Raw genomic sequence first — 21,137 nt, forward strand, 5'->3', positions numbered from 1 at the left:
TTTGCCAACAGGGATAAATTATTCAACTGTAGGTAAGTGAAAATAGATAGATTTTTCGTAATGTCTCAGTGGTGTTTGCCTTTCTAATCGAGCATGGTAAATTATTCCACAGTAGTGGAGCTTGATGTGTACTGTGAGTCTAGGCGGGTGAATGTCAGGATGTTCTGCCAGATGGCGCTAGCCCATGGATAGTTTTGTAGCTAATAAGGAGCAATTTGTAGTCTGACCTGAGTGAAATGGGGAGCCAGTGAAGTGAGGAAGGAATTAGTGTTATGTGTTCAGATTTTTAGTTCCTTTAAGAGTTTTTTGTACTGCAGCGACAAAGACCTGAGGACAGTGTATTACAATAATCAAGTCTGGAGGTGATAAATACATAAATGAGAATTTCTGCATCAGACTTTGCTAGAAATGGATGAACTTGTGAAATGTGGAGGAGATAGAACAAAGCTATTTTTGTGATGTCACTGATGTGTTTTTCAAATGAGTTTTGAGTCAAAAGTGACACCCAGATTTTTGGCTGATTGATATCTTTGACATATTTGGTTGGTTGTTTTTTTTTCTTTCTTTTTTGGCTTCAGAATCAAGATTTTGATTTTGTCTCTAGATGTTGAAAGATCTAACAGCGATAAATAGTTCAAGCATGGGGAGATGATCAGGATCTACTTATGAGAATATAAATATAAGTGTCATCTGCATATAAATTGAAATTAACATGCAATTCACAGAGTATGTTGCCAACTGGGAGCATGTATAATGAGAAGAGCAGTGGTCCTGGTGCAGAGTCTTGGGGAACCCCCCAGGAGAGACTATAATGATTGGAAAAGTAGTTGTTGTAATTGTACAGTATGTATCCTACCTAGCAAGTATGTTGCTGATATTACTCTCTCGAGCAGAGTAAGAATTGAAAAGAGGCCAAGTTTTGATGACTACCTTAGTGAGAGCAGTCACAGTACAGTGGAGTAAACATTTTGGTACTGGGATTAATGAGTGGCTTTCAGCTCATAATCTTGTCACGTGCGTTGCTAATAGAATTTTTTTTTTTTACAATCTACAGCATATATCAGTTCACTTTTAATCACTTCAAGTGAATTCGGCAAGTATGGTGCTGCATTTGGTTTACAACTGCAGTGTTACATAATATTAAGGGTATTGTTTAAAAAAAATTTTGAAATGGGAATACAGAACAGGAAGGTGGTTCCAGAACCAGGGGCCCCTCCCACTTCACAACTCTAATCCAGTCCGTTGTAAATTATGTCACTGCTTTCCTTTCCTGGATGGTCAAGTTAGAAAAGAGAAACAATATATTTAGCAAAAGTTGGCAAATTTAGTTCCCTTGGGAGTAAGATGTAATTACATTTTTACATGTAATTTGTTCCTGATGACTCAGCCCAAATGGGTTAAAAAGGCAAAAGGAAGTGCTGATTCTGACTACTGAACAATTGCAGACCAATTCTAGGAAGACAATAGAGAAAGGCAATATTATAAATAATAACAATATTATATGTTATAAAAGAAAAATAGCATAAAAACATTGAAATGCACCTCAGAATAATTGAAATCTTTTGAAGGAAATGAAATACAACTCATCGAACTCTCTTAACCATGAAATCGTAACTCTTAGTTTCCATGTTATATTCTCATGTTACTGTTCAATTTGCAAGAAGAGGAAAACATTTCTCTAATCCTTGTCACTCTCCTCTAGCTGTGACTGATACTGTACATTTCAAATGAGCAGGAGGGGAAGGGGTGTACAAACAATTTTATTTTATCCAGTTATATGGAAATCTTGAGTTGACTGTCTCATATCAAAATTGTCTTTCCATGACAGTGGGATGAGTGAAAAACATCTTCTGATGCCGCTGGAGGCAACATCATTGATGTCCCTGGGATCATCGGGGGTTCCGGGTCTTTCAACATCATACTCCCTCCCCCAGACTACCCAGCAGAGGCTGATGAGACCCCTGCTTGTGTCCAGCTGGAAACAACTAGCTACTTTACACCCAGAGTAATTCTCTCTTCAGTGACACCCATGTAGAGGCTCTTTCTGCTGTATTGGTGGTCTTGTGAACGACTGTTCTCTTCTTTTTCCCTACAATGCCAAATGTGCTGAGGGCTCTGGCCAGTGAACGGGTGGCAAATGCTCAACATCCGACCTCTATTGACGGACACTTACCCTTCCATCCTGATCTTTGCGCTGGCTGATAAGGTCATCATACTTGGCCAGTTTTCTCTGAGAGGTTTCATCCATGTTTTCCTCCCATGGTACCGTCAGCTCCAATAGGATGACATGCTTGGTGGAGTCTGACCATAGAACCACATCAGGATGTAGGGTGGTGGTGGTAATGTGCTGGGGGAAGTTTAGCTGCATGTTGGTAACTCTGTTTTTCCCCATGTGTGGAAGTTAGCTGGGCTGGGTAGTACGTCATACACTGCCTGGATGAGGAACTTTACTCTGTGGAGTTCAGACTTCCACAGGTCCGCCCAGGTCACTTTCCTTTCAAGAGCAGTGCCCCGTTTTGTCCATGCTCCTTGCTTCTTCATACCAACTGCTCTGCATTCCTTACATCCTCCATGGCTGCCCTCACTCCTTACTGTACCAGGTGCCGGTTTTCCTGACTGCTGGTGTTCATGTGAGGAGCAGGGAATGATCCCATTCCGGCTCTACCACGCGTGACTACACCTACCAGTCTGCTGTGGCGGAATCGTGCTTCGGTCTGCTGGACCTCTTCTGCTGCTCGCCATTTCCTGCCCGTTCTCACCTTAATTCCTGCTTTGACCGCCTTTTGGTCCTTCGATTCTTGGTATTCCAATACTTCTCTGCTCCTCAATACCTTGAATTCCTCTTCCAAGGATTTGAATGGAAGCTGGAGTTTGTTGCTGTTGCCATAGAGCCCAAGTCTTTCTCACCTTTCTCACCTTTCTTTCTAAAGCCTCTACTGTTGAGACAGGCTCTTCATACACCAGGGGAGGCCAAAAGATTCTTTTAATTATCTCAAAAACAACATAAGATCATTTTCTTAAGAAAACAAAAATTTATTTCAAGGTTGTGCTCATTGCGTGTCCAGTGCACAGAGGATGTGGTGGTGCACTTGGTGGGCCGGTGGCTGGACACTTCATCCAGGGGGCATCTGAAAACAAAGCTTTGGGAGAAGAGGACACAGAATTATGCATAAACATGTGAAAGTCAGGCAAACTGTCAATGGTAGAACACTGTCGTCTTCATGGTTATTGTGCAAACAATTAGCAGCATGTTTTTGATAAATCATTTCTATAATTGCTGTAAAGATGTAAGATTCAACCATGTGTCTCTGGTTTATGCTAAAATGCTACATCCTCTTACAAATGAGCTCTGCATGGCTTAACCTTTAGCCACACAGGTCATTGAAAGGAGATCATTTGCAATCACCCTGCGGATGACAGGGATGGATGGCCGGGCCATGAGCTGGATGCTCACCAGAGTTTTGAATCCAGTCAACCTCTTGGTGAAAGGCCGGAACTCCTCGTTCTGCTTGGCAGGAAGGGATCGGCTTTCATCTGCAGGAGAGATACACACTGTTGTTGTGGTTAATTAAAAGTATAAGTAAAAAGATTTATTGAAGCCACATGAGGTGTGTAAGTTTTTTGGTACTAAGCAGTCATTGATGTTTACACTTTACTTCCAAAAAATCAATAGTGTGGCCGATACTGTGACCAGTACTTTATTTTCTTGGATGTTATGATGCAGTTTGACTGTTTATGGTAAAATGCAAATAAATGTGGCCCTGATGCTCATCTTACAAATAATTAGAAGCATCTCATGACCATCATTGTATATTTTGGTTTAAATATCCCATAACCCTTATATTCCTTGTCTGTATCACATTAAAAGAATTTGTGTTGTTATAACATGATAAATTGCTGTTGATAAGAAGAATCTTTTATGTTGTTAAAACAAGAAAAAGATCAAGAGATGAAAAATTAACAATGACTAGCTTATGTGGTTTAATTCAGTTTTATTTATAGACATACAAAACAATACAAAATAAGGCCTTTGCAATGATACATGTTTACATCAATAATTTTATATTATTGATTGGTCAAGTTAGGCCTATTTGATAGTCTAGCCATCAGAGTCACTGACCGGATCTTTTTTTCATTAAACCAACTTATTGTGTTATAACGAGAGAGGTTACTTTTTAAAAGATTTCATGATATAACAAGATGTAACATTTTGTTATAACAAGAAAATGTTCTTGTTAAAATAGAATAATTTTGGTATCTAGTAATACCATGACGAATAACTTGTTGGAGTGTGAAAAGATCTTGTTAAAATGAAAAAAAACTTTTTACATTTTAACAAGAAACTAAGCAAAATTGTTTTATGTCATGGTGGCAGCAATACACTGCCATACAAAAGCCCTGATATCCTGCACCCTGATTTTAATCTCAATACAAAAAGGAACAGTTACACAAGTATATTTAAGGTGTGCCTGGGGACAGCGTCACAGTAAAGTGATGCCTTCACTTGGTAAGATCAATAATATGACTATGGCATTTAATTAAAACCAGACCACATTAGACAAATTAGAAAATGTACTTTATAAAGATACTGTGTGATGGTATTTCAAAAGGTAAAAATAACTTTTCTACTTTTATTGTTAAGTGAAAAAGAGGAGCTCTACATGGCCATAACCAATGAAATGGAGAGACATGGAATCGTGCTGTGAATTTCTAGCCAGAAGATCAGTGAAATTTTGTTTTATCACAAATAGAATTAAGGTTTCACAAATCTTAAACTGTGTTTTAATGAGTCTCTAGAGTCTCCTTGGTAATCTATTCCAGATTTGACAAGTCTATGTGGTTTTTGATCTAGACATGGTCCAATGTGGTCTGGATGGAGAAAAAAGAAACAGTGAAATCGCCCTTTCTTCTGTTTTCATAAGCTAAAAAAAAAAAGTTTCACAAATCTGAAAGTGGGTTTAAACAACGTTAAGGATTTTGCTACAATGTCTAACAATTTTTGTGTAAAGTGTAAATGGTGAAAAAACAGAGAATCAGCCACTAAATATCATTATTTATGTTTCCCATTGTTCTCTCAGACAACTGCTGCCTGTGTTCGATTGTGCCAGTGATCAAATCAAACAGCCTATCAAAAGTCATGGTCAGTATTCAAAGTGACCAATCATAGGAGCGGTGTGTCTATTCTATTCCCACCTCCAAAGTCTAAAAAGTCAACTTGACAAGCGAGTGGGTGTTGAGCAGTGCCAATCGTGTAGGGAGGTGTGCACTCACATCACATGCCTGCACCTGGTTTTTATGTGCAAAGGTTGTGAGACTAATTACATGTCATATACGGCAACCTCAAAAAATTGTTACACAAAGAAGAAGAAGAGGAAAACACCCAAATTCCATATTATGTTTTTATTGAATCACATCTATTGTTATATAATTGCTGCACATGCACATGTAGACTAGATATCTAAATTAGTACAGGGTTTAAAAGAATTAACTTGGATTATCTTTGAATGATCTGAGGCAGGTATTTAACCTAATAAGATTTTGATGTGTATGTTTAAACTGTAGTGTAGATTGAATTTATCAGTAGTGTAAATTTTAATCTTTGTGTCACCAACACTGTCTTTGATTTAGTTATTCAAGTACAAAGGTAAAACTTATCACAACAGTTCTTTCTGATGTGTAGTCTACAGTTCTGACCTGGTAGTATTCATGAAGTGATGAGTAGTATTGTTTTTTCACATATATAGTGTGGATGAAATACTTGTATAACAAGGCCAGAAAGGTCTTGCATAGAGGGATGCCAAACTGTAAATTTATTGACAATTACCTTGTTAAAATGGACTAAATAATTGGTGGCTGCTCAGATTGGTCGGTCCACCACTTTGGTACAGACTGAAATATCTCAACAACTATTGGAGAGATCGCCATGGGACTTTTTTTACGGACATTCATGGCCCCCAGAGGATGAATCCTACTGACTTGGTGATTCACTTTGGTGATTTTCCTCTAGCGTCACCAGCAGATTGACATTTTTGGCTTTCAGAGAAATGATTGGACAACAATTGGATGGGTTTCCATTAAATTTGGTACAAATATTCATGGTGCACAGAGGATGAATCCTAATATTAAACTTTAGCGATTTTTCTTCTAATGAAACCAACAGGTCAAAGTTTTCATTTATCTAGTTAAATATCTAAACATCTGCAAAATGTATTGGCACAAAGTTTCTACAGATATTCATGGTTACCTGAGGAAGTATTCTACTTCATTTGTTGTTTTGAGTACAATGTCTCAACAACTATTGTATGGATTACCATGAAAGTTAGTTTAGACATTTATAGTCACATCAAGGTGAATTTTAATCACTTTGGTGATCCTGTCTAAATTCTCTTTTGGTGTATGATTCCCATCATTCCCACACATTCCCATTAGCTTCAGTTTTACTTTGTGTATAGTGCTAATTACCAAATGTTAGCATGATAACAGGTTAAACTAAGATGGTAACCGTGTCAAACATTATACCTGCCTAACATCACCATGTCAGCATTGTCATTGTGAGGATGTCAGCATGCTAATGTTAGCATTTCACACAAAGCACCACTGTAACTGGTGGTGATAAAACTGTCTTTGTCTGGGAAAAAATATGTTCAAACACAATAGTTGGCAAATTTACCAGGAATGAGATCCACCATGAAGAGTTGGGCTACATTCAGAGTTTCAGTGGTCTTAAAAGTACCAACCACTGGTATTACTTTGGACACCGTGGACAGATTCTTGTGTAATTCACCACAAGGTTGGATCAAGCTGTTGTTTGTTGATCAATCTTGTTTCTGTTTAGGAATAGGAGATGCTAACAATCCCTAAAACAGCTGTATGAGTGCCTCTTGTTGAAATCACTGTATATTATTTTAGCTAATATCAAGATTTTATCAGTACATCTCTCAATAAAACAACCAATTAACCAATCAAAAATATCTGTAACACTCTGATTATCATATAACAAGACAATGATACAAAGATTTAAACTATACTAACTACTCTAAAAAGCTATATTTTCATCATTGCATTGAAAGTATTCAGAAGTCCTGAAACACATCAGCTCCTCTGTCAATAGATACACACTGGAGGCTGCTACTGGCTAATTGTTTTGGTATAACTTTGAATGAGACCTTGAAAGTACTGCTGTGTGTTTCTGTGGGGTTGAAAAATGATGATGTAACATTTTGGGAGGAAATACCACAACAGAAAGGAGTAGAGACTGGACAGTACTGCCAGAGCGTTAAGAGTTTGGATGTACTTTCCACGGTAAAGTATTGATTCAGTGGCAAAGATGATCCAGGTGAGGATCAGCAGGAGCAGGCAGAAGGTTATCGCTTTGGCCTCATTGTAATTTTTTGGGAGGTCTTTTCCCATGTAGGAGAAAATAAAGCAAAGGGAGGACAGAAATACAAGTAAAATCACAGGACCAGAGAATACTTTGAGATTGATGTCACAGCCAAGTATGATTTTGTCTGGATACCAATTCATTTCATTGCTTGGCTTGGGGTGTCCATAAAAATAGCCAAAAAGAAGTAAGAGTGCCTGAGTAACAAATGCCACTATGATGACCAGCCATTGTCCATGATATTTCATCCACCAACTGTAGAGATTGGGGAACTTGGCAGCTATTTTGAAAATGCAAACAATTTGAAAAGAGCGCACTACAAAACATGCAAGACAGACAGCATAGAACAATGAAAATGGTAGGAACCTTAAGATACAAAAGGGAATGGTTGGCTTACCAAAGTAAAAGAATATACTAAAACTACACAGACTGAGGGAACCTAAAATTAAGAAGCACATTGGTCCCCCAGCAGATCTGACAACAGGTGTATTGTAGTTGATGGCAAAGAGAACAGACGTGGCTAGTGCGAGGCCCACCAAGGTGCAGGCCCCAATCATGGTCAGTATAGCCCCGCTGTCTGTCAGTGGGATGTACTCCACCAACCGCAGACTGCATGATGTACTTCCTTCTGTGGACCACTCTGTCTCCTTACAGTTGATGCACTTGTAGGGATCCTCTGTTTTACAATAAGAAAGACAGATTGTCAATAGATAAAAGAAAAACTTCTGAAAAATCCTTGAGTAAAGAGAGATCAGACAGCTGAGGAATCAGGTTTAGAATTTTAATCTGTGATACTGTATGTTCTCCTAAAATTAGCTTTTATGTCAAACATGCTTTAGTTATTTATAGTTTTATACACTAGAGGTAATTGTAACAACCTTCCATGTGTTACAATTTACCTGTGTTGTTGATATAAGTTCCATTCAGACAGATTTCACAAGTGAAGCAGCATTTATGGATTCCATCTGGCCTTTTTGCATATCCTACAGGACATTCTGGGGAACATAGTGAAGATGGCACCTGTACAAAACAATTATTTAGCAGCAAATCAAATGTCAAATCAGATTTTGTAAAAGGTAACCGACACTGAATGTTACGATATCTCTGCAAAATTACATAATAAAAACTGATGTTCCTCAAATTGCTATTACTAATCAAGTCAACTTTGTCATCCACATGCACATCTCTGCAGAAGCGGGGAAAACCAAGACAAAGCATATTTAAATCACCATATAAACTCTTTAAAAAACGACTTACTTCTCTCTTTTTGAACCACTGGATTTTGGTGTTGTTGATGAAGAAATCGAATGTTGGGGGAAATTTATAAAAGCCGATCTCCTCTGCATCACCACTGTTGTTCCAGTAAATTATAGAATAGAATCCGAATGTGGGGTCACCGTTCTCATCAAACTGAATACTCTTGTTTAAAAGAGTAAAGTTTGACTTCTTCAGCTCTGCTAGAACCTGATGTGGGAAGACAAATTTCAGATGATCGTTACTTTTTTGGGTGCACAAGATTGAACATCAGAGATATTGATTAAATACGATTTAAAAATATTCTTGATCTGCAGTGTGATCCCATTTCTCTTTTTACTGTATAAGAAAGTGGTTTATTAGATTGTAAACTGAATACTGAGGGCAGAAATCAGACTAAACTTTTGCTCTCTGTACTGGTAGCGCCCAGCAAATTAAATTTAATTGAGCGTTGTTTCAACCTCACATAGATTTACTGTGACTGAGACATCTCTCAAGGCTTGACAACACCTGACATGACATGATCTCTTTCAGACTTATTCACTGCTCTATTGAAATTATCGTATTGGAAGCCATCATCACAGTATGTGGATTTGTTGTCTGATTTCTAATATTTGGAAGGTAAAAATCAGTTGATTGTTTTCCAAGGATACTGCACAGGCTTTTTTTACATCTGTGTTATATGACAACAAAACAGATCAGTGTTTTTACTCATGATTGGTTACTTTCAAATGTCTATAAGCTAAACTTGTCAGAAACAGAAATGGCTAAGAGTCAGATGGTTCATTTGTATAATCTACTTACCATGTATGGGTAGACTGTAATATTGTCATTGCATCTTCCAGCTCCACATTGCAAGACATTGTGTAAGGCATGAGCGATGGCATATACAGCAGAATAAACAGGAAGAGAGAAAGATGGGTCTTCAGCAATGACCTTTTCTGGACTCAGGTCACTGCAGTTACAAATCTGATTACAAAACATCTGTTGTTCTGCATTTTCACATTGAGTCTGGCTTTTAGAGGAAAAGACAAAATCCCTGAAACCAGGTATTGTCACTACTGGCTCAGCAACCCCAAGTATAGTTCCAATGGTTTCGATTCCTTTCTCCTTTGGGAGCCTCTTGTTTAAGGACCATGCATCTCCTGCTATCCACACCTTGTTTTCGACATTCAGTTTTATTGCTGACTCAATGAGAGCTTCAGCAGTCCATTCAGGGGCAAAAACAATTATGACCTGTACCTCCTGTGCCTTTATCTGTCTGAAAATTGGGGAGTAATTTGTATCACTGTTGAGGCCTTTGGTGTATGCCAGGCAGATCTCAGTATCCTTTATCATCTTCATGAACAATTCCAGGCCATCATTGCCATAATCATTATCACTGTTAAGGAAAGCAACCCAGCGCCACTTGAAGTGTTGCACAATTTTAACAATTACTGCTATGGTGTCTTTATTGGGATGCACTGTTCGTAGGAAAGAGGGAAAGTTTTTTTTTCTTGAAAAAACAGAACTAGCAACTCCATAACTGACCTGTTAAAAGAGTAACAGAGAAAATGTCATAATTTTCAGTGACAATAAATTCTTAAATGTCAAACAATGTCAAAAACAAAATATATATATATATATATTTTTTGTTTTTACCATAGGAATGAGATCCACCATGAAGAGTGGGGCTACAGAAAGGGATTGAGTGCTGGTATAAGGACCAACCACTGCTATCACTTTGGACACTGTAGACACATTCATGTGTGTGTCACCCCGAGATTTGATCAAGCCATTGACTGAAATGAGGTTAAAAATATCTGGGAAATTCTGTGTATCTGAGCAGTGGTCAAATATCTTATAGCCAAGAGATACATTTGGCAGGAGGCTGGTAGAGTTATTGATTTCCTCCACAGTGAATCTCATCAACTGAAACCTCCGGTAACTTGACAGAATTAAGGGTTTACTGTTGACAGAGAAAGGACAGCGACAGTGTAAGAATTTGGTTAATTGTTTTATCAGTTCTACCACAGTGCTTTAACTAGTAGTTTATGAAGGCTCAGTTAACACTATCAGTTTTCAGACCCATACACAGATACAGATATTTAAAAGGGGATTTCTTGGGACAAGGAGTGAGGTCCATAATGTGGACCTGATGTCCATCAACAACTTTGGTAATGTAACAGTTAGCAAGATTTATTATTAGACTCACCTGGAGCAGTCGATGGCTTCTGGTCTGTAATGATTAACAAGGCCACTGGCATGATGAACATCAAAAAGTCCACCTATCAAATAATCTCCTTCCAGCTGGAACTCTGAGGCTGGGACAGTGCATTGAGTCAAGACATGAAGAAGAGATTCCAGTAGACACAGAGAAGCTAGAAAATGTTTCATTGTTGTAGTTAACATTTCCCTTTCTGATGTGAACTCTAATAGGATGTCATGAGACACTGGTGATGTTTAAGCCTCAGTGATCATTTCCGTGTACTTGGGTTTGCATGAGGCGTCATATATATTTACCTATACATGGTTGGAGGAGAATTCACAAATCAGTATGCAAAAGCATCTAATCTGCTGCTGTACAGACAGCCTGTGATGTATATACATACACAGGTGTTAACAATATGTGCAAGTAAGGTAAGGTTGAATGTCTCTATCATGGTAATGTTAGAAATTAAACATAACAATACATCCCGTCTTTAAGGTGAAATGTCAAATTCACTCATGCTTTAAATTCAGAATGTGTGACAGAAATTAAAATGAGAAATATTTATGTTTGACATTCATGGGAGACACTTTATCTGTGTCTACAGCAGCCCTGGCTTAAACAAGTTAAGCTAATAATGCCCACAAATGGTTTTAGAGAGATTTTAGGAGGAAGTTATGCTTGAAATGGAAGGTTAAAGGTAATAACAGAATGGTAATCACTAGTACTTGTGAATGTGGCCTGTTTTGTTGGTGCACATTAATTCATTTCATTTTTCCAGTTATATCACTCTTTTGCTTTGCATCGTCTTTTTCTTGTATTTCTCTAAAATTTGAGGGGTGTGTTGGGTATTAAAATTTCTAAGTCAATCATTAACTGCACTGAAATACATTCGAGGAGGAAATAAAGGTGTATTGGTACCTTGGGCCCAGATCAGTCTTTTTTGGTTTGTTCCTACTTTGTTTTGGTTTTTTTTGTTTGTTTGGTTTTTTTGCCCTTTTAAATGGCTCATCATAAGTAAGTAGTAAGTAAGTTTATTTAAAGTGTAAATTCACAGAGGTCCCAGTACACCCAGCACACAAGAAAGAAGTACACATTACAGATAAATAGACTGCGACACATGAAAACACAGGACAACAAAATTAATACATTTAAATAAAAATTGATGGAAAATTGATTGGAATGAAAATAAATTAGTCATGTCTCAGTGGTGTTTGCCTCTCTAGTGTGGTAAACTATTCCACTAAAGTGGAGCTGAATGTGTACTGTGAGTGTAATTTGGGTGCTAGCCCATGAAGAGCTTTGTAGGTAATAAGGAGCAGCATGTAGTCTGACCTGAGTGAAATGGGGATACAGTGAAGTGAGGACAGAATTGGTGTTATTTGCTCAATTTTTTTTTTGACGGACACTTCCCCTTCCATCCTGATTCTTTGCACTGGGTGACAAGGACTTCATACTTGGCCAGTTTTCTCTCAAAGCCTTCATCCAGGTTTTCTTCCCATGATACCGTCAGCTCCAATAGGATGACATGCTTGGTGGAGTCTAACCATAGAACCACATCAGGATGTAGGGTGGTGGTGGTAATGTGCTGGGGGAAGTTTATCTGCACCCGAAGGTCCACAAACATCTTCCAGTCTTTGCTGAGGCCAGGATTCCTGCAGATTTTCTAGTAGCAAGTGTTGTTTGTTCCCCAGCTCTGACAAAGTTGATGAGCTTGGAAGAGCAGGTGTGCCTGTTTGTTTCCAGTCCTTCGTTGATGGTTTGAGCAATGACCTTCAGAACTTGATCGTGGTGCCAGTGATATCTCCCATCTGCTAAGGCTTTTGGGCAGCCACTCAGTATGTGCTTGAGTGTTCCACATTCTGAGCAAAGTGGACACGTTGGTCTGTTTTTCCCCATGTGTGGAGGTTACCTGGGCTGGGTAGTACGTCATACACTGCCTGGATGAGGAACTTTACTCTGTGGAGCTCAGACTTCCACAGGTCCGCCCAGGTCACTTTCCTTTCAAGAGCAGCGCCCCATTTTGTCCATGCTCCTTGCTTCTTCATACCAACTGTTCTGCATTTCTTACATCCTCCATGGCTGCCCTCACTCCTTACTGCACCAGGTGCCGGTTTTCCTGACTGCTGGTGTTCATGTGAGGAGCAGGGAATGATCCCAGCGCGGCTCTACCACGCGTGACTACACCTACCAGTCTGCTGTGGTGGAATCGTGTCTCAGCCTGCTGGACCTCTTCTGCTGCTCGCCATTTCCTGCCCGTTCCCACCTTAATTCCTGCTTTGACCGCCTTTTGGTCCTTCGACTCTTGGTATTCCAATACGTCTCTGCTCCTCAATACCTTGAATTCCTCTTCCAAGGATTTGAATGGAAGCTTGAGTTTGTTGCTGTTGCCATAGAGCCCAAGTCTTTCTCACCTTTCTCACCTTTCTTTCTAAAGCCTCTACTGTTGAGACAGGCTCTTCATACACCAGAGGAGGCCAAAAGATTCTTTTAATTATCTCAAAAACAACATAAGATCATTTTCTTAAAAAAACAAAAATTTATTTCAAGGTTGTCCTCATTGCCGTTTCCAGTGCACAGAGGATGTGGTGGTGCACTTGGTGGGCCGGTGGCTGGACACTTCATCCAGGGGGCATCTGAAAACAAAGCTTTGGGAGAAGAGGACACAGAATTATGCATAAACATGTGAAAGTCAGGCAAACTGGTAGAACACTGTCGTCTTCATGGTTATTATGCAAACAATGAACAGCATGTTTTTGATAAATCATTTCTTTCATTGCCAAAACTGCTTAAAGCTTTTAACCAATAACAAGTTTCAAAAGTCCAATGAAAAGTTTTTATATTGAATGAAAGTTTGAAGTAAGATGAGGTTGAGAGGTGAGATGTAAGATTCAACCAGGTGTCTCTGGTTTATGCTAAAATGCTACATCCTCTTACAAATGAGCTCTTCATGGCTTAACCTTTAGCCACACAGGTCATTGAAAGGAGATCATTTGCAATCACCCTGCGGATGACAGGGATGGATGGCCGGGCCATGAGCTGGATGCTCACCAGAGTTTTGAATAAAGGCAACCTCTTGGTGAAAGGGCGGAACTCCTCGTTCTGCTTGGCAGGAAGGGATCGGCTCTCATCTGCAGGAGAGATACACACTGTTGTTGTGGTTAATTAAAAGTATAAGTAAAAAGATTTATTGAAGCCACATGAGGTGTGTAAGTTTTTTGGTACTAAGCAGTCATTGATGTTTACACTTTACTTCCAAAAAATCAATAGTGTGGCCGATACTGTGACCAGTACTTTATTTTCTTGGATGTTATGATGCAGTTTGACTGTTTATGGTAAGATGCAAATAAATGTGGCCCTGATGCTCATCTTGCAAATAATTAGAAGCATCTCATGACCATCATTGTATATTTTGGTTTAAATATCCCATAACCCTTATATTCCTTTATCACATTAAAAGAATTTGTGTTGTTATAACATGATAAATTGCTGTTGATAAGAAGAATCTTTTATGTTGTTAAAACAAGAAAAAGATCAAGAGATGAAAAATTAACAATGACTAGCTTATGTGGTTTTATTCAGTTTGATTTACAGACATACAAAACAATACAAAATAAAGCCTTTGCAATAACACATAAAAACTTTCCCCACATGTCTACATCAATAATTTTATATTATTGATTGGTCAGGTTAGGCCTATTTGATAGTCTAGCCATCAGAGTCACTGACCAGATCTTTTTTCATTAAACCAACTTATTGTGTTATAACGAGAGAGGTTACTTTTTAAAAGATTTCATGATATAACAAGATGTAACATTTTGTTATAGCAAGAAAATGTTCTTGTCAAAATGGAATAATTTTGGTATCTAGTAATACCATGACAAATAACTTGTTGGAGTGTGAAAAGATCTTGTTAAAATGAAAAAACTTTTTACATTTTAACAAGAAACTGAGCAAAAATGTTTTACGTCATGGTGGCAGCAATACACTGCCACACAAAAGCCCTGATATCCTGCACCCTAATTTTAATCTCAATACAAAAAGGAACAGTTACACAAGTATATTTAAGGTGTGCCTGGGGACAGCGTCACAGTAAAGTGATGCCTTCACTTGGTAAGATCAATAATACGACTATGGCATTCAATTAAAACCAGACCACATTAGACAAATTAGAAAATGTTCTCTATAAAGATACTGTGTGATGGTATTTCAAAAGGTAAAAATAACTTTTCTACTTTTATTGTTAAGTGAAAAAGAGGAGCTCTACATGGCCATAACCAATGAAATGGAGAGACGTGGAATCGTGCTGTGAATTTCTAGCCAGAAGATCAGTGAAATTTTGTTTTATCACAAATAGAATTAAGGTTTCACAAATCTTAAACTGTGTTTTAATGAGTCTCTAGAGTCTCCTTGGTAATCTATTCCAGATTTGACAAATCTATGTGGTTTTTGATCGAGACGTGGTCCAATGTGGTCTGGATGGAGAAAAAAGAAACAGTGAAATCGCCCTTTCTTCTGTTTTCATAAGCTAAAAAAAAAAGCTTCACAAATCTGAAAGTGGGTTTAAACAATGTTAAGGATTTTGCTACAATGTCTAACAATTTTTGTGTAAAGTGTAAATGGTGAAAAAACAGAGAATCAGCCACTAAATATCATTATTTATGTTTCCCATCGTTCTCTCAGACAACTGCTGCCTGTGTTCGATTGTGCCAGTGATCAAATCAAACAGCCTATCAAAAGTCATGGTCAGTATTCAAAGTGACCAATCATAGGAGCGGTGTGTCTATTCTATTCCCACCTCCAAAGTCTAAAAAGTCAACTTGACAAGCGAGTGGGTGTTGAGCAGTGGCAATCGTGTAGGGAGGTGTGCACTCACATCACATGCATGCACCTGGTTTTTATGTGCAAAGGTTGTGAGACTAATTACATGTCATATACGGCAACCTCAAAAAATTGTTACACAAAGAAGAAAAAGAGGAAAACACCCAAATTCCATATTATGTTTTTATTGAATCACATCTATTGTTATATAATTGCTGCACATGCACATGTAGACTAGATATCTAAATTAGTACAGGGTTTAAAAGAATTAACTTGGATTATCTTTGAATGATCTGAGGCAGGTATTTAACCTAATAAGATTTTGATGTGTATGTTTAAACTGTAGTGTAGATTGAATTTAACGATAGTGTAAATTTTAATCTTTGTGTCACCAACACTGTCTTTGATTAAGTTATTCAAGTACAAAGGTAAAACTTATCACAACAGTTCTTTCTGATGTGTAGTCTACAGTTCTGACCTGGTAGTATTCATGAAGTGATGAGTAGTATTGTTTTTTCACATATATAGTGTGGATGAAATACTTGTATAACAAGGCCAGAAAGGTCTTGCATAGAGGGATGCCAAACTGTAAATTTATTGACAATTACCTTGTTAAAATGAACTAAATAATTGGTGGCTGCTCAGATTGGTCGGTCCACCACTTTGGTACAGACTGAAATATCTCAACAACTATTGGAGAGATCGCCATGGGACTTTTTTTTACGGACATTCATGGCCCCCAGAGGATGAATCCTACTGACTTGATGATTCACTTTGGTGATTTTCCTCTAGCGTCACCAGCAGATTGACATTTTTGGCTTTTAGTGAAATGATTGGACAACAATTGGATGGGTTTCCATTAAATTTGGTACAAATATTCATGGTGCACAGAGGATGAATCCTAATATTAAACTTTAGCGATTTTTCTTCTAATGAAACCAACAGGTCAAAGTTTTCATTTATCTAGTTAAATATCTAAACATCTGCAAAATGTATTGGCACAAAGTTTCTACAGATATTCATGGTTACCTGAGGAAGTATTCTACTTCAGAGTGGAGTGTCTTTTCATCTAATGCCACCATGAGATTCACATTTGTTGTTTTGAGTACAATGTCTCAACAACTATTGTATGGATTACCATGAAAGTTAGTTTAGACATTATAGTCACATCAAGGTGAATTTTAATCACTTTGGTGATCCTGTCTAAATTCTCTTTTGGTGTATGATTCCCATCATTCCTACACATTCCCATTAGCTTCAGTTTTACTTTGTGTATAGTGCTAATTACCAAATGTTAGCATGATAACAGGTTAAACTAAGATGGTAACCATGTCAAACATTATACCTGCCTAACATCACCATGTCAGCATTGTCATTGTGAGGATGTTAGCATGCTAATGTTAGCATTTCACACAAAGCACCACTGTAACTGGTGGTGATAAAACTGTCTTTGTCTGGGAAAAAATATGTTCAAACACAATAGTTGGCAAATTTACCAGGAATGAGGCTGCTACTGGCTAATTGTTTTGGTATAACTTTGAATAAGACCTTGAAAGTACTGCTGTGTGTTTCTGTGGGGTTGAAAAATGATGATGTAACATTTTGGGAGGAAATACCACAACAGAAAGGAGTAGAGACTGGACAGTACTGCCAGAGCGTTAAGAGTTTGGATGTACTTTCCACGGTAAAGTATTGATTCAGTGGCAAAGATGATCCAGGTGAGGATCAGCAGGAGCAGGCAGAAGGTTATCGCTTTGGCCTCATTGTAATTTTTTGGGAGGTCTTTTCCCATGTAGGAGAAAATAAAGCAAAGGGAGGACAGAAATACAAGTAAAATCACAGGACCAGAGAATACTTTGAGATTGATGTCACAGCCAAGTATGATTTTGTCTGGATACCAATTCGTTTCATTGCTTGGCTTGGGGTGTCCATAAGAATGGCCAACAAGAAGTATGAGTGCCTGAGTAACAAATGCCATTGTGATGACCAGCCATTGTCCATGATATTTCATCCACCAGCTGTAGAGATTGGGGAACCTGGCAGCTATTTTGAAAATGCAAACAATTTGAAAAGAGCGCACTACAAAACATGCAAGACAGACAGCGTAGAACAATGAAAATGGTAGGAACCTTAAGATACAAAAGGGAATGGTTGGCTTACCAAAGTAAAAGAATACACTAAAACTACACAGACTGAGGGAACCTAAAATCAAGAAGCACATTGGTCCCCCAGCAGATCTGACAACAGGTGTGTTGTAGTTGATGGCAAAGAGAACAGACGTGGCTAGTGCGAGGCCCACCAAGGTGCAGGCCCCAATCATGGTCAGTATAGCCCCACTGTCTGTGAATGGGATGTACTCCACCAACCGCAGACTGCATGATGTACTTCCTACTTTGGACCACTCTGTCTCCTTACAGTTGATGCACTTGTAGGGATCCTCTGTTTTACAATAAGAAAGACAGATTGTCAATAGATAAAAGACAAACTTCTGAAAAATCCTTGAGTAAAGAGAGATCAGACAGCTGAGGAAATAAGTTTAGAATTTTAATCTGTGATACTGTATGTTCTTCTAAAACAAGCTTTTATGTCAAACTTGCTTTAGTTATTTATAGTTTTATACACTAGAGGTAATTGTAACAACCTCCCATGTGTTATAATTTACCTGTGTTATTGATATAAGTTCCCTTCGGACAGATTTGACAAGTGAAGCAGCATTTATGGATTCCATCTTGCCTTTTTGCATATCCTACAGGACATTCTGGGGAACATAGTGAAGATGGCACCTGTACAAAACAATTATTTAGCAGCAAATCAAATGTCAAATCAGATTTTGTAAAAGGTAACCGACACTGAATATTACAATATCTCTGCAAAATTACATAATAAAAACTGATGTTCCTCAAATTGTGGTTTGCCCCAGTCACAGCTATTACTAATCAAATCAACTTTGTCATCCACATGCACATCTCTGCAGAAGCAGAAAAAATCAAGACAAAGCATATTTAAATCAACATATAAATTCTTTGACAACAACTTACTTCTCCCTTTGTGAACCACTGAATTTTGGTGTTGTTGATGTAGAAATCAAATGTTGGGGGTAATTTATAAAAGCCGATCTGCTCTGCATCACCACTGTTGTTCCAGTAAATTATAGCATAGAATCCAAATGTGGGGTCACCGTTCTCATCAAACTGAATACTCTTGTTTAAAAGAGTAAAGTTTGACTTCTTCAGCTCTGCTAGAACCTGATGTGGGAAGACAAATTTCAGATGATCGTTACTTTTTTGGGTGCACAAGACTGTATAAGAAAGTGGTTTATTAGATTGTAAACTGAATACTGAGGGCAGAAATCAGACAAAACTTTTGCTCTCTGTACTGGTAACGCCCAGCAAATTAAATTGACAACACCTGACATGACATGATCTCTTTCAGACTTTACTTACAGGCTTTTTTTTTTACATCTGTGTTATATGACAACAAAACAGATCAGTGTTTTTACTCATGATTGGTTACTTTCAAATGTCTATAAGCTAAACTTGTGAGAAATAGAAATGGCCAAGAGTCAGATGGTACATTTGTATAATCTACTTACCATGTATGGGTAGACTGTAATATTGTCATTGCATCTTCCAGCTCCACATTGCAAGACATTGTGTAAGGCATGAGCAATGGCATATACAGCATAATAAACAGGAAGAGAGAAAGATGGGTCTTCAACAATGACCTTTTCTGGACTCAGGTCACTGCAGTTACAAATCTGATTACAAAACATCTGTTGTTCTGCATTTTCACATTGAGTCTGGCTTTTAGAGGAAAAGACAAAATCCCTGAAACCTGGTATTGTCACTACTGGCTGAGACACCCCGAGTATAGTTCCAATGTTTTTGATTCCTTTCTCCTTTAGGAGCCTCTTGTTTAAGGACCATGTATCTCCTGCTATCCACACCTTGTCTTTGACATTCAGTTTTATTGCTGACTCAATGAGAGCTTCAGCAGTCCATTCAGGAGCAAAAACAATTATGACATGTACCTCCTGTGCCTTTATCTGTCTGAAAATTAGGGAGTAATTTGTATAACTGTTGAGGCCTTTGGTGTATGCCAGGCAGATCTCAGTATCCTTTATCATCTTCATGAACAATTCCAGGCCATCATTGCCATAAATATTATCACTGTTAAGGAAAGCAACCCAGCGCCACTTGAAGTGTTGCACAATTTTAACAATTACTGCTATGATGTCTTTATTGGGATGCACTGTTCGTAGGAACGAGGGAAATTTTTTTTTTCTTGAAAAAACAGAGCTACCAGTTCCATAACTGACCTGTTAAAAGAGTAACAGAGAAAATGTCATAATTTTCAGTGACAATAAATTCTCAAACATCAATGCCATTTTAATGAAAACAAAATAATATAATTTTTTTTTTACCATAGGAATGAGATCCACCATGAAGAGTGGAGCTACAGTCATGGATTGAGTGCTGGTATAAGGACCAACCACTGCTATCACTTTGGACACTGTAGACACATTCTTGTGTGTGTCACCCCGAGATTTGATCAAGCCATTGACTGAAATGAGGTTAAAAATATCTGGGAAATTCTGTGTATCTGAGCAGTGGTCAAATATCTTATAGCCGAGAGATACATTTGGCAGAAGGCTGGTAGAGTTATTGATTTCCTCCACAGTAAATCTCATCGACTGAAACCTCCAGTAACTTGACAGAATGAAGGGTTTACTGTTGACAGAGAAAGGACAGCGACAGTGTAAGAATTTGGTTAATTGTTTTATCAGTTCTACCACAGTGCTTTAACTAGTAGTTTATGAAGGCTCAGTTAACACTATCAGTTTTCAGACCCATACACAGATACAGATATTTAAAAGGGGATTTCTTGGGACAAGGAGTGAGGTCCAAAATGTGAATCTGATGTCCTTCAACAACTTTGGTAATGTAGCAGTTAGCAAGATTTATTATTAGACTCACCTGGAGCAGTCGATGGCTTCTGGTCTGTAACGATAAATAAAGCCATTGACATGATGAACATTAAAAAGTCCACCTATCAAATAATCTCCTTCCAGCTGGAACTCTGAGGCTGGGACAGTGCATTGAGTCAAGACATGAAGAAGAGATTCCAGTAGACACAGAGAAGCTAGAAAATGTTTCATTGTTGTAGTTACCATTTCCCTTTCTGATGTGATTTTTAATAGGATGTCATGAGACACTGGTGATGGTGAAGCCTCAGTGATCATTTCCATGCACTTGGGTTTGCATGAGGCGTCATAAATATTTACCTATAAATGGTTGGAGGAGAATTCACAAATCAGTATGCAAAAGCATCTAATCTGCTGCTGCACAGACAGCCTGTGATGTATATACATACACAAGTGTAAACAATATATGCAAGTAAGGTAAGTTGAATGTCTCTATCATGGTAATGTTAGAAATTAAACATAACAATACATCCCGTCTTTAAGGTGAAATGTCAAATGCACTCATGCTT

General features: G+C 38.1%; 2 protein-coding genes and 1 pseudogene across 2 annotated transcripts; all 3 read right to left on the reverse strand.

Annotated features, from left to right (window-relative positions):
- Nucleotides 1–5,398: 5,398 nt before the first annotated feature.
- Nucleotides 5,399–12,094, reverse strand: LOC137184293 (taste receptor type 1 member 1-like). Its single transcript, XM_067591799.1, has 6 exons — nt 10,830–12,094; nt 10,277–10,583; nt 9,440–10,165; nt 8,639–8,845; nt 8,281–8,401; nt 5,399–8,057 (listed from the first exon to the last, which is right to left on the reverse strand). Exons 1-6 carry the CDS (start codon nt 11,024–11,026, stop codon nt 7,129–7,131), a joined length of 2,487 nt encoding a protein of 828 aa, XP_067447900.1. The 5' UTR covers nt 11,027–12,094; the 3' UTR covers nt 5,399–7,128.
- Nucleotides 12,095–12,201: 107 nt separating this feature from the next.
- LOC137185256 (uncharacterized) lies at nt 12,202–16,378 on the reverse strand (annotated as a pseudogene).
- On the reverse strand, nt 15,506–20,975 carry LOC137184294 (taste receptor type 1 member 1-like). Its single transcript, XM_067591800.1, has 6 exons — nt 20,621–20,975; nt 20,068–20,374; nt 19,237–19,962; nt 18,683–18,889; nt 18,307–18,427; nt 15,506–18,083 (listed from the first exon to the last, which is right to left on the reverse strand). The coding sequence occupies exons 1-6, from the start codon at nt 20,890–20,892 to the stop codon at nt 17,155–17,157; spliced, it is 2,562 nt and encodes an 853-aa protein (XP_067447901.1). The 5' UTR covers nt 20,893–20,975; the 3' UTR covers nt 15,506–17,154.
- Nucleotides 20,976–21,137: the final 162 nt, after the last annotated feature.

The sequence above is a fragment of the Thunnus thynnus genome, chromosome 6 (genome assembly GCF_963924715.1).
Source record: "Thunnus thynnus chromosome 6, fThuThy2.1, whole genome shotgun sequence".
Lineage (NCBI taxonomy): Eukaryota > Metazoa > Chordata > Actinopteri > Scombriformes > Scombridae > Thunnus > Thunnus thynnus.